General features: G+C 38.1%; 1 protein-coding gene across 2 annotated transcripts in view; it reads right to left on the bottom strand.

The window, feature by feature from the left end:
- LOC127841230 (telomerase protein component 1-like) overlaps positions 1–14,826 on the bottom strand; it is a 153,018-nt gene that overhangs the window by 42,258 nt on the left and 95,934 nt on the right. For both annotated transcript variants that reach the window (XM_052369888.1, XM_052369889.1), the window contains 11 exons: positions 14,326–14,431; positions 13,819–13,938; positions 13,148–13,246; positions 12,116–12,263; positions 10,856–10,959; positions 7,889–8,037; positions 6,557–6,671; positions 4,051–4,209; positions 3,132–3,260; positions 2,470–2,611; positions 236–366 (listed from right to left, as the gene is read on the bottom strand). In XM_052369888.1, coding sequence (XP_052225848.1) covers positions 236–366; positions 2,470–2,611; positions 3,132–3,260; positions 4,051–4,209; positions 6,557–6,671; positions 7,889–8,037; positions 10,856–10,959; positions 12,116–12,263; positions 13,148–13,246; positions 13,819–13,938; positions 14,326–14,431 — 1,402 coding nt within the window. The remainder of the gene's footprint in view (positions 1–235; positions 367–2,469; positions 2,612–3,131; positions 3,261–4,050; positions 4,210–6,556; positions 6,672–7,888; positions 8,038–10,855; positions 10,960–12,115; positions 12,264–13,147; positions 13,247–13,818; positions 13,939–14,325; positions 14,432–14,826) is intronic.

Below are 14,826 nucleotides of genomic sequence, written 5' to 3'. Positions count from 1 at the left end.
ATTTGTCACATCTAAACAATATTCTTAGACATCCCGTATTTTGACATCCAGAAGTACTAAGTCGAAGCTGACAGGTATGGGTAGGATACAAAATATTATCAATCCTTAACATATGTGCTATTCATTATGCAAATGGGGACTTAACATTTTAGAACAGACTTCCTGAAAACCGTGGGTCAGTCATTTTTCCAAACATTTTGCTATTTTTCCCAACGAAGACAAACAAAGGTCATACCTGCATGGGGTACCATAGTCTCGCTGTTCCGTCATCACTGCAGGTCGCTACAAGGACGTTCTCCAGCTTGGGTTGCAGCTTGGAAGTCTTGTCAGCACGCTCTTCCATCGACCAGTCCAGCTCTGTAGACTCTGAGAAAATATGGGTTTTTGAACCAGTCAGAAAATTTGGAGTGTATTTTAAACCAGTCAGAAAATGAGGTGCATGTTTTAAACCAGACATAAAATATGGATTGTGTTTTAAAACAGTCAGAAAATATGGAGTGTGTTTTAAAGCAGTAAGAAAGCCAGACATAAAATATGAAGTGTGTTTTAAACCAGGCATAACATATGGAGTGTGTTTTTAACCAGGCATAAAATATTGAGTGTGTTTTAAACCAGACATAAAATATGGAGTGTGCTTTAAAACAGTCAGAAAATATGGAGTGTGTTTTAAAACAGTAAGAAATATTGTCAGAATTTTTTTTTTTAGAGGTCACAGTGACCTTGACCTTTGACCTAGTGACCCAACAAGAGATGTGTTCGTCAGAAACACAATGCCCCCTACTGCGCCACTTTGAAATAAAATTTCTATTTATCATTTGGCAGGTATAGAAATCCTCTCCCTTTAAAGCTTATTGATCCAACCGGAGGGGGGGGGGGGGGGGGGGTCTGTAGACAGTCAAAAATGACCAAGTCAGACATCACTGACTGTAGACAGTCAAAAATGACCAAGTCAGACATCACTGACAACCAAGGCCTGTGGTTTATCAAAGAGATCATAGCCAGAGTTCATCATGTATCTATGTACATAAGTCCACAGGTATGTAATGAACACTACTATAAACAACTAAGTACATGAAAGAAATGATAATTATATCATTTAAAAAAAAACTTTGACAAATCAATCATTTGAGTTAAAAATAATCAAAATAATTAATCTGTACAGTAACAGTGAAAAGAACTTCAATTCTTGGTAAGGAAATATATAATATGAGATTAATAATTATATAAATTACTTCCCTTGAAAATAATTGTCTCTAACAAATCTCTATTTTTAGTAGCAAATAATTAAAAGCCACTATCCTGACTGTAATTTCACCAAATGTGCAGCTCCATGAGATACACATGCATGCCAAATATATAAAGTGTCTCTGTTCAATATTGAATAATTATCTCCCTTTAAAGCTTATAACTTCCCTTAAATGTGTATTTTTTACAGTAGATCTTGAAGGATGACCTTGACGTTGACCTTTTACCACAATGTGTTTGTCAGAAACACAATGCCGCCTACTACGCCGCTTTGATTTATTTAACAACAAGGTCCAAAATTGTCACAAAACCAGGTTTTCATTGTGAAAAAAAAATCTGATAAAGGGAGAAAACTCAAACTGAACTTTTGAAATGAACAAACAAAATTAACCCCCTTTGTAAGTTTGTTTTAAAAAAAAATCTATTTTTAGTCATGGCGACCTTGACATTGGAGATATTGACGTGATTCTTTCGTGCGACACACCGTCCCATGATGGTGAACAAATGTGCCAAATGATTTTAAAATCTCACAATGAATGACATAGTTATGGCCAGGACAAGCTCATTTATGGCCATTTTTGACCTTTGAACTCAAAGTGTGACCTTGACCTTGGAGATATCGACGTAATTATTTCGCGCGACACACCGTCCAATGATGGTGAACAAATGTGCCAAATGATTTTAAATTCTCACAATGAACGACATAGTTATGGCCCGGACAAGCTTGTTCCGCCCGCCCGCCAGCCAGCCAGCCAGCCCGCCCGCATTCGCCAATCTAATAACCTGTTTTTTCCTTCGGAAAACCTGGTTAAAAATATATACGTGGGCAGGTCAGATAACTATGTCCATTTAAAGCTTATTACTTCCCTTGACTTTGTTTTTTCGACCCTAGACCTTGAAGGATGATGTTCACCTTGAAATTTTACCACTCAAAATGTGCAGCTTCATGAGATACACATGCATGCCAAATATCAAGTTGCTATCTTCAATATTTAAAAAGTTATGGCCAATGTTAAGGTTTTAGCATGACACCTACGTCGGACGTCGAGCTGGCTATGACAATAGCTCGGGTTTTCTCAGAAAACAGACGAGCTGAAAATTCCATAAAAGTGGAAACTGCCGTCCCTGATTAGTTTATGCAGACTGCACTGCTTAATGTGGGACAACACTTTACGAACATGCATAAAGCCCAGTTTTTGCAGAACAAGGCATATTTCAAACTACCTTCTGTTTCGCCCGCCACCTCGACATAGATGTCACACCCCAGCACCCGTTGAGTGTGCCCATACAGAGTGGTGATCTCCACACCCCGGTGAGACCACATCTTCACAGAGCCGTCTGCACATGTCGACACCACACACCCATACTGGGAGAGAGAAAACACACACCATAGTGAACATGGATATCGGCCAGAAATATTAAGAGAATAACAGGTTACTGCCCTATCAGTGAGTAATATATCAGGTTAGACTTAGTATAAAACACAGCAAGGCTTGCCGAGTCATTGTTTCATTCCTGCGGAGCTCGATACATTAGAAAACGATAGGGCAGTAACCAACTTTTCTGCTAATCATACATTAGTCGCTGTTTTAAATTAATAATAAATCATAATTGCTAAGACTCGGCACTTTGGGTGGGAATAAATATGTTTAATGGCATTTGACTTTTAATCATGATGTCTAGAGCCCTTGTGCTTAATATTTGTCAAAAACGTTTAGCTGGGTTTATTGCAATAAAATGTACTACATCTTGGTATCAAAATGTTTTTCTTGTTAAATAGGATTAATTTCAATTAAAAAAAAGACAATTTCTTTTTTAAGACGAGTAACATTTTATAGAGATACTACTGTAATGTGGAATGTTATCCCGTAAAATGTGTCACTTACACTGTAGCCAATCTGATTGACCGACGCTGAATGGCCGGTAAGGCAGTATTTCTCCTTGGCAATATTGGGTCCGGTGGAGTCCCTCAGGGTCTGCCCGGGCGTGTTTCCAATCTTGGACACATCCCACACCTGTCAGCGTATGGGGTGGAAAACAGAGGATGACCAGAGGGGAAATGAGTACCAAGGGATGAAACAAGAGGGCCATGGGCCCTAAGGCGCTCACCTGAGACCCAAAGGAACTAAACTTTTCTGGGAAGGTGGAGTTCAAAATAATAAAAGTACTTCATGAAACATAAATATTATCATAAGGTTCACAAGAAGAATTTTGCTCGCCCATGGCAACCATGCTCTTCAGAGCATCGGAGCCATTTTCAAGTAAATCAATACATTATACATGTAGGAACATTATGTTCTCAGCATGCTTCATTAAGATTGAAATAAAATATGACTTATAGCTAGTTCACAATGTTTCACTGTAGCAATAACAAGAAATCTGCCAACTACCTCAGGGCCAGTAAGTGCAAACGACCAGGTTGGGTAACAACGTAGCAATACTACTAACTTACCAACCATCTAAAAAGTGGTGATCCGAAAACAGAAGTCACTTGTAGACAACAGACACTTTAGCCATTTCCCTTGACTGATGGCTGTTCTCAGTTTTGACAGTATAATCAAATGAGCTCTGAGAAAACTGAGCATGATGCATGTGCGTAAAAAGTTGGTGGGTACAGACTGTTCAGAGACAACACTTTTTGGTTTATAGTATTTACCATTTAAAGAAGGTCTCTTCTAAACAATCCTGTGAACGCTGAAAGTGTTGTCCCTGATTAGCCTGTGGGTACTGCACAAGCTTGTCTGGTACAAAACTTAATGCGCAAGCCATTTTTTCCTAGAGCACAGCTTAAATTCAAAAGTTCACCTTCAGGTTGAAGTCATTGGCGCTGGTAACTATGGTGTCCGCCATGTTTGACCAACGGCAGTCTGTGATCCAGTCCTGATGGCACTGGTGTATTACATGTAGTGGCACGGGACTGTCAGGGTTTAACAAAACGTCTAGAACATCCCAGATCCTCAATGACTGTAGAAAAAAAAAAGAAACATGATGAGAACAAGCAAATTCGTTGAATTGATATCCCCCGCCAATATGCTTCTGGACACAAACGTGTTATATTTGACACTAAAAAAAGCATTTTTTCAAGATACAAAGGGCCATAACTCTGTAATTATCATATGGTGTACAATGCCATTTGGCATGCATCACCCTTTTATTCATATATATATACTCATACCAAGTTTCAATGAAATCCGCCAAAGCACTTCCAAAATATGGCTCCGGACAGACGGAAAGACGGACGGAAGGACGCACGGACAGAAGGACGGACAACGCCAAAACAATATCCCTCCACCTATGGCGGGGGATAATCATATAACAATCTGCAGTATTTGCTGTTTTAAAATGTATTACAGTTACTTTTAAATTATTATTATTTGTGGGATATCAATTTTTGTTGATTTCCTTAGTTGAACAATTTTCAAAATTTCAAATCAAACACATTGAAAAATGACCAAAGCAAATTCTCTCCAATATTCAACAATTTAAATGTCCTTGAAAAAGTCATTTTTTGAAAAACCACAAAATTATATGCCAAGTAATTTATATGATTTTACAGTATTTGCAGTTTTCAAAATTATTTCAGTAATATTCTAGCTGTTAATTAACCTACTCTCAGTTTTCCTTGATTAGCTGGTTTAACAGGACTAAGTGCACATACTAATTATGACAGTAACAGGCAGCGGCCCTATTTAAGTCAGAGGTAGGAGGAGACAGTAACCGGCAGCAGCCCTATTTGAGTCAGAGGTAGGGGGAGACAGTAACCGGCAGCGGCCCGATTTGAGTCAGAGGAAGGGGGAGACAGTAACCGGCAGCGGCCCTATTTGAGTCAGAGTTAGGGGGAGACAGCAACCAGCAGCGACCCTATTTGAGTCAGAGGTAGGGGGAGACAGTAACCGGCAGCAGCCCTATTTGAGTCAGAGGTAGGGGGAGACAGTAACCGGCAAAGGCCCTATTTGAGTCAGAGGTAGGGGGAGACAGTAACTGGCAAAGGCCCTATTTGAGTCAGAGGTAGGGGGAGACATTAACCGGCAACGACCCTATTTGAGTCAGAGGTAGGGGGAGACAGTAACCGGCAACGCCCTATTTGAGTCAGAGGTAGGGGGAGACAGTAACCGGCAGCGGCCCTATTTGAGTTAGAGGTAGGGGGAGACAGTAACCGGCAGAGGCCCTATTTGAGTCAGAGGTAGGGTGAGACAGTAACCGGCAAAGGCCCTATTTGAGTCAGAGGTAGGGGGAGACAGTAACTGGCAAAGGCCCTATTTGAGTCAGAGGTAGGGTGAGACAGTAACCGACAAAGGCCCTATTTGAGTCATAGGTACGGGGAGACAGTAACCGGCAAAGGCTCTATTTGAGTCAGAGGGAGGGGGAGACAGTAACCGGCAGCGGCCCTATTTGAGTCAGAGGTAGGGGGAGACGGTAACCGGCAAAGGCCCTATTTGAGTCAGAGGTAGGGGAGACAGTAACCGGCAGCAGCCCTATTTGAGTCAGAGGTAGGGGGAGACAGTAACTGGCAAAGACCCTATTTGAGTCAGAGGTAGGGTGAGACAGTAACCGACAAAGGCCCTATTTGAGTCATAGGTATGGGGAGACAGTAACTGGCAAAGGCTCTATTTGAGTCAGAGGTAGGGGGAGACAGTAACCGGCAAAGGCCCTATTTGAGTCAGAGGTAGGGGGAGACGGTAACCGGCAAAGGCCCTATTTGAGTCAACGGTAGGGGGAGAATGGCCATAGAAATAGTTTCATGAACATCTCCACACAAGTCATGTGGCTGGGTTGGGAATCAAACCCACAATCCTCAGATTTGAAATCTACTTAATGAGCTAGTTTTATATATGTATGCCGTTTTTATAAAATAAACATCTTTGATGTTACTACTTCAACAATTTGTGAAAACCTTTACAGCAAATTTTTATCAATAAATGGAATAAAAACATTTATTTATGAAATAACGTGGAATTGATTTATGGAAATATCTCAGCTATGTTAAAACTAACTCAACTCAGCTATGTGACAACTAAATCATTCAGCTGCATTCTGATGGGAAAACTGGGCTTAATGCATGTGCCTGAAGTGACATCCAAGATTAGCCTGTGCAGTCAGCAAATGCTTATCAGAGACAAACATTCCGTCTAGACTGGATTTTTGTTAACAAGATACCTCCTTCAAACAAAACATTCCATAAAAGCGGAAAGTGTCGTCCACACAAGACAATCAGGGATGAAAATTTCCACAAATGCGTTTCGCCCATTTTACCCACAATGCAGCTCATTAGAACCTCAATACTAGCTTGGTACCCAACCCCACAACTCACCATGTCTCTACTTCCTGTTGCCAGCCTGGTTCCCAGCTTGTTGAAACTACAGCTGGTTACAGGCCCTGTGTGAGTGCCAAGGGTCACTAGACGTCTCACGCTGCTGAAGTTGGGTCTACAAGCAACCAGAAAGAGCAATCAGCATTCATTGATTTCTAAAAACAGATAACTGCATTTAGAGATTACAAAGTGCAATGAGCATTTATTGATTTCTGAAAACAGATAACTGCGTTTAAAGATTACAAAGTGCAATGAGCATTTATTGATTTCTGAAAACAGATAACTGCATTTAGAGATTACAAAGTGCAATGAGCATTTATTGATTTCTGAAAACAGATAACTGCATTTAGAGATTACAAAGTGCAATGAGCATTTATTGATTTCTGAAAACAGATAACTGCATTTAAAGATTACAAAGTGCAATGAGCATTTATTGATTTCTGAAAACAGATAACTGCATTTAGAGATTACAAAGTGCAATGAGCATTTATTGATTTCTGAAAACAGATAACTGCATTTAGAGATTACAAAGTGCAATGAGCATTTATTGATTTCTGAAAACAGATAACTGCATTTATAGATTACAAAGTGCAATGAGCATTTATTGATTTCTGAAAACAGATAACTGCATTTAAAGATTACAAAGTGCAATGAGCATTTATTGATTTCTGAAAACAGATAACTGCATTTATAGATTACAAAGTGCAATGAGCATTTATTGATTTCTGAAAACAGATAACTGCATTTAGAGATTACAAAGTGCAATGAGCATTTATTGATTTCTGAAAACAGATAACTGCATTTAAAGATTACAAAGTGTAATCAGTCTTAATTGATTTCTTAAAACAGACAACTACATTACAGTTTCACAAGATTAATTTGTGTTTGTTTTACTTTTTGACCGTTTTCGAAATATATCATTAATACAACAGCAATGAGTTAACCTACTCCTGGTTTACACGTTTTTCCAGTACTATGAGTACAAAGATTAGCCTTATTGTGGGAAAACTGGCTTAATGCATGTGGGTAAATTGTCGTCCCAGCTTTGACTATGCAGTCTGCACAGGCTAATCTTGGATGACACTTTTTTGCTTATATGGAATTTTCCACTCAAAGGAAGTACAATGTATGTTCCAAACAAAAATCCAGGTTTAAAAGTGTCGTCCCTGATGAGGCAGTGCAGACTGCATAGTCACATGCATTGAACCCTTATTTCCAAAAGCCAGACTCAATCATTCTGTCAGCCATGTTTAGAGTGCCCCAAAAACAAAGCAGCGTTTCAAGAAAACATATGTTAAACATGATCAATCTATTCTGTAGGTGAACACTCACTTTCCTGTGTATTTGAAGGGGTTGTCATACAGCGAGCACGTGCAATCTTCGGAGGCGATTGCAAAGTAGTCTCTGCAAACAGCGAGGGACATGATGCCCTTCAGGTGTCCTGTGATCACTTTGGAGTCACTCAGATTGATAGACAGGATCTTAGAAAAACAAAACATTGTATACACTGCTTTGACCTACTGCATAAGGAGAAAGCAAAAGGAAGAAGATTTTTAACCAGCATATGAAATTTATGAAACATTATAAAACATTAAACTAATTTAGCCGCATTATAGAAAAATGTGGTTTAATGCATGTCCGTAACGTGTTGTCCCAGATAAGCATAAGTAAGCTAAGGCTAATCAGGGACAACCCTTTCCGTCTAGATTTGTTTTTTGTTCAGATGAGGATTCCTTTAAACAAAATTCCTTAAAAGCGGAAAGTATTGTCTCTGATCAGCCTGTGTGGATTGCACAGGTTTATCTGAGAAGACACTTTAGGCACATCCATTAAGCCCAGTTTTCACATAATGCCACTAAATTAGTTTAATGATTTACATTGTTGGATCACAGATCAAGATGGCTCCTTTAACATTTTGACAGTGGGCAGAGGTGTGATAGCTTTGCTTGCAAAAGAGTTTAAAAAGAAGATTGTTGTTTGTTTGTTTTTCACAAAATTATTCTGATTTCTTAGCAGAATTCCTTTACTTTCTGCAAGCATTTTTTAGGGCAGATAAACCTATGATCAACTAAACATAAAACTTTGGATCAAAACAACAGAAAATCATTCAAAACATTTTTGTTTAAATTTTTAATAATTTTCATAATCAAGTCAAGAATTCATGTGCATTGAGCGTTACATAGAAAAAGCTGTGTTAAACAAGCAAATTCGTTAAATTGATATCCCCCGCCAATATGCTTCTGGACACAAAAGTGTTATATTTGACACTCAAAAAAGCATTCTTTCAAGATACAAAGGGCCAAAACTCACTTATTAACAGATAATGTACAATGCCATTTGGCGTGCATCATCCTCTTATCCATATTTATACTCTTATACGTTTCAATGAAATCCGCCAAAGCACTTCCAAGATATGGCTCCGGACACAAAAGTGCCGGAGGGACGGAAAGACGGATGGAAAGGCGGACGGACAACGCCAAAACAATATCCCTCCGCCAATGGCGGGGAATAATAATACTAAAATTTTAGTACTTCTTAATGCTTATTCATTTTTTTTTAACTTGTACCGTTCTTTTTTATCAATTCCTCTTTGTGTTTTTTTTATGTCCACATAATCATAACACAGAAGGGAAGTGGTAACCACGTGTCAAACAAGATGGTGACATCCATGCAAAGACAGATTTTTGTCGCCGTTTTATACCTTTTGTTACTTGTTTTATTGTTAAAATGCTGCTCACTTTCCAGCCATATCACCAAGAAAGTGATAAGCGTTTCTATTGTATTAATATTTGCTCTATATCTTGACTTTACTTGCTGCCAAATTTCTTAAAAAAGCGTTACAAAATTACAGCTCCTGCTAAGAAAATTTGCAGTGAGTAAAGTTAATATAAAGAGCAAATATTCATACGAAATATTATTAATTAACTTTATAATATTAGACCAGAATGTGTTCAATTTGTTCGCCACATTTGAGTTGAGCCTCGCCAATAAGCTCTTAACTGGCCTTATACGAGAAAAAGGCGGCCAAATGTGGAAAAACGCGGCCAATACGGAAAAGGGTCGGCCAATACTAGATTCAGCCAATCAGAAACCAGGAAAAACTCGGCCTTATATGAGAATCTAAAATTTCGACAATTTCGGACGCCATTTTGAAGTTGTATGCTCAGTTTTGGTGCAAAAGTTTAATTCTTTAAAAATATAATATTGCAGTTTACTTAAAGCACTCAGCCCCTAATATATTCAGCTCCCTTTTTCGACGATAACGATTGTGCAGTGTAACCACAACAGTAAGGTACAATATTTGAGCATATTTACGCCGAAAACAAAACAAATTCGAAATCATGGAGGATTTACACATTAAAAATGCAATTCCTAATGGCAATAAGTAAGTTTTCAATCCTTATTGTCTTGCTGAGTTGTATTAAAAACAACGGTAGTGGATCCAGTGTGAATGAAATTTTATTCAGGTTAATTTTCCATAATTTCGCTACCTGTCAAATTGTGTTCCTGCATCATGTAATGTCATATGCATCTTTCGTCATATACTAAATATAAATTCTATTGTTTCTATGCTTTATCAGTAATATCGCGTTCATATTACAATATTAATGAAATAATAATTATTCATCGGAAATTAAATGCATGGAGCATTTGTTTCCTCTTGTAACAAAATTCAATTTTCGTTTTCAATTAACAAGATATCTCTTAAAAGGTAAGCTAGATTGAACTTTACCGGTACGCAGTTGTTTACCACTATCGACAAAGCGGGGTTTGGGGGCGGTAGACCCCGATACTAAAGAAATATATACATTGTAGGATAAAAAGGATTTTTACTTTATATTATAGGTGTTGCGCGCTTAGTAACCACAAAGTTATACACTTTTCCATTCTTTTTTTATGTACCGGTAAAGTTCAATCGTCCAAAAACGTAACTTGTTGTACATAACATTTTCAAAGCATTTTGCATGGGAATATAAACAGGGGAAAAGTTGTATAGAGCAGAAATTTGCTATTTTTCAAAATTTCCTACTTAATTTAATAGCAAAAACCTGTAATTCGAAAGTAAAATTCAAGCTTTTCTTGCTGAATAATACTATAAAGTTAATTAATAAAATTGTCATTAATTAGTTGAATTAATATTGGCTTTGTTATTGAGCTTCAGACAGCCGTATTGTCCTTCGGCCTGCGCCCTCAGGCCAATAAGGCTGTCTTCTGCGCAATAACAAAGCCAATATTAATTCAAATAATTAATAACATTATAATATGGCTGGAAAATGAGCAGCATTTAAACAATTGTACCTTGGCAAATGTGTCGTCTGATCCAGACAGCAGATGGTTGGTGCCGATGTAATGCAGACAACGCACAGACGCCGAGTAAACTTGACGGGAACAAACTTTTGCACCTAAATACGAAAGTTATCAAATGGTAAGCTGTTCTCCATAAGGTAATGTTACTCATGTATGTTAAATATTTCAAAAACACACCTTTCTTATATTATCTCTGGCTCTGTGCCATCATCGAAATTCAAGACTCAGTGATTATTTTAGGCTAAAAAGTACCATCTATACTGGGCTGTTTCCCAGTGGCCAAAAAAAAATTCCCCAGATACAAATAAAAGTCATAAAACTAAATTACGAACTTGAGTAATACTTAAATATAAAATTGCAGTTAAACAATGTAATGTGTAATTGACTGATATTAAAACAATTGTAAGAATGAAATGTTTTATGTATGCTTATAATACTTATTTTCCCATTTTCCATTCCTGTTTATCAGGCTTATTTTCCCAATCCAAAAGCCAAAGGCTATAAAATAAAAAAATAAACAAGAGATGTGTTTGTCAGAAACACAATGCCCCCTATTGCGCCACTTTGAAGTCATATATTAAACCTTTGACCTTGAAGGATGACCTTGACCTTTCACCATTCAAAATGTGCAGCTCCATGAGATACACATGCATGCCAAGTATCAAGTTGCTATCTTCAATATTGCAAAAGTTATCGCAAAACTTTAACCAAGATTAAAGTTTTGATGACAGACAGAATGACAGACAGAATGACAGACAGACAGGCCAAAAACAATATTTCCCCGATCATTCGATCCGGGGGCATAAAAAAGTCACTATGACTACATGAAATCATCCGTAGCTGGGTTGTTTAGAAAAACTTGTACAGAAAATATTGTTTGTTTACAATCCGTGTTTGGTTATAGATATAAATGTGTGGTTAATATATCAGAACAATTAATTAGCCCTGATAACGCTTGGTTAAAAATACATTTTAGCCACAGTATGGGGAAATGCGGCTTCATATGTGTGCGTCATTTGTCAGGAAGGCTACTTTCGGAAATTCGGCCTAGACTGGATTCTCATTATAAGAAGAGACTTCTTTTCAACAAAAATTCCATCAAAGCCAACATAGTCCTCCCTGATTAGACCTTTAGACTAAAAAGGCACATACACTTCCTGCACTTGCATTTAGCACTGTTTTCCCACAGTGCAGCACAAAACATTTTTATGTGGATATTCCTTCGATTTTTAAAGACAAACAGGACCTTACCAGAGACAGTGTCATGTACGGCTATGACCCCAGAATGGTAACCGATGGCAACCATGTCACGCTGTGGAGATATTGCTATGGATACGGCTGGTCCACATTCCTGGTCCCCTATCACTTGTAGAGGCTTGCCTAGGTGACCCGACCAGACCTGGTGGGTAAAAAATATGAGTAGCGTTCTTTGAAAATGGCTATATGCATGTGTAAAAAGTGTCATCTAAGATTAGTCTGTGCAGTTCACACAGGCTAATGGGAGATTACACTTTATTGTATTGTATTTTTTCTTCGAAGGAAGTCCTACGGAAATATCCCGTTTAGGCAGAGAGCATTTGCCCTGATAAGCAGGTGCAGGCTGCACAGGCTAATTTGGGACAACACTTTACGCACATGTTTTAACTCCCATTTTTCCAGAGCCGAGCTCATACACAAATGAAAATTCTTAAGTCTTTGCCACTCAGATATGCATTTTAACCTTATTGAATAGTCTACAAGAAAGTCATATTAATTAATTAGAAACCTTTCTTACTAGATTTTAATGTGAAAGGCTTCATTTCCAACCCTAAGATAATGATAAGCAGCAAACAGCATACAACCTTAACAGCCTGTGAGTTACTCACAAGCTGTTCTGTCTTAATGCTGGTTGCATATAGCCATTTCCACTTTTGCTCTGAGTGGGAAAGGGTAAATGTTATTTATGCTTCTCAAAAATGTATTGGTTGCTATTGTGCTTTTGACAGTTATACTGAATTTGAGTCAAATTAATTATTTAAATGAGTGATTTTTCAAATGATCCATATTGTCAAGGAATAGTTTTTGGTTTTTGCTATAATAATATCAAGTTGAAGTTTAATACAGATTACATAACATTAATCATTTATTTCATTTATTTATAAAAATTAAATTGCCATTTAACATGAGGAGAATCTAAATGCCCATGATGACTGCACAATCTCAAAAACTGTTCTATTAAATTTATTGTTAATGCTTTCAACAGCTAACAAGAACTAAAATGTAGTCAAATGACGCTCTACTGACCTTGACTTTGTGGTCGTCGCTAACCGTGATCAGCTGACCGCCGGACGGAGAGAAGGTCAGCTTGTTGATCGGCAGAGCATGACCCTTGATATTTCCAACCTAGAACATGTTCCAAATGAGCATCATTCTGGTAAAACTGGGCTTAATGCATTCCCAACAGGCTAATCAGGGAGAACACTTTCCACTTAATGCATTCCCCACAGGCTAATCAGGGAGAACACTTTCCACTTTTGTGGAAATTTGGTTTAAAGGAAGTCTCTTCTGAACGTATATTGTGTCTAGGGGGAAAGTGCAATAAGCTTTCCCAGAACGCGGCTTCAATAGTTCCACGTAATGTGTCCCATACATTCATACAAAACAATCAAATGGCTGATAGTTTCCACAAACCTGTGGCTATTAAGAAGCTAAAAGCAAATACATTATTATAAAAGGTATATTTTAAGCAAATTAATTTGAATTAGGCAACCTTTAGGCAATAAAGTTTCCTAAAACAATAAATTAAACTTTTACACTAAACCTAAAATATTTTGTACAAGCTGGTATTTCCACTAATAGTAGATGAGCTCAAGACGCAATGCTAAATAAAAGTAATAAATTTTGAAAGCAACACAATAAAATATGGTTGATCCATGTGACAGTTTAGCAATATTGAGTGTTGAAACCATCCCTACCTGAGCCCCACTGTCTGCGGCCCACAGTTTCACATCCCCATCCAGCGCTGCAGAGGCAATATGGCGGCCATTGGGGGAATAGGCAACGTCCCTCACTGATGACTTGTGACCTCTTAGAACCTGAATAGGGTGTATTAAATAGAATTCCAATAACGTTAAATTAGTTTGTTTTATTTATATGAGACTCATTCCGGGAAAAACTTGGTTTATTGCATGTGCTTAGTGTTCTCCCAGATTAGCCTGTGCAGTCTTCACAGGCTAATCATGGAGGAAATCCACCCATTGACTAGATTTTTGCTAAAACAAAACTTCTCTTAAAAAAAAAAACACACACACACACAAAAGGAAAGCGTTGTCCCTAATTAGCCAGTGTGTACATGCATTAAGTCCCCTTTTTTCCAAAGTGAGGCTCAAAGGTGATTGGCTGCCATTGCAACTCAAATACATTTCAAGTTTCACAATCATGCCTGCTTATTACCATATACAACCACAGCTACTGGTACTTACAGCAATTTTGGTCTTGTGGAAGACGTCCCAAATCTTGATGGTGCTGTCCCACTGACCTGACACGATCTTCTGACCCTCGTGGTGGAAGCTCACACAATTCACTGGGCTAAAATAATTAAGCAACACTATGAGAAAACAGGGCTTTATGTATGTGCATAAAGTGTCATCCCAGATGAGCCTGTGCAGTTGGCACAGGCTAATCAGGGACAACATTTACTCCCTTAACTGGATTTTGGCTCAGGAGAAAATTCCTTTAAACAAAAAATACAATAAAAGCAGAAAGTGTCGTTCCTGTTGAGCCTGTGCTGACTTCCCAGGCTAATCTGGGACTACACTTTATGCACATGCAGTAGGCCAGCTCACTAAGGCCGTGTAACCTAATTGGAATTTGCATTCTCAAAGCATGGCTTTTTTCCCCTAATAGCCATAATATAACAATCTGTCTTACTATCCACTATACATTAGACACTTTCAAATATCAAATAGGAAACCTCTTAGCTG

The sequence above is a fragment of the Dreissena polymorpha genome, chromosome 8, assembly GCF_020536995.1.
Source record: "Dreissena polymorpha isolate Duluth1 chromosome 8, UMN_Dpol_1.0, whole genome shotgun sequence".
Classification (NCBI taxonomy): domain Eukaryota; kingdom Metazoa; phylum Mollusca; class Bivalvia; order Myida; family Dreissenidae; genus Dreissena; species Dreissena polymorpha.
Note: the sequence above shows the minus strand (reverse complement) of the source record. Positions and strands in the feature narration are given on the sequence as shown.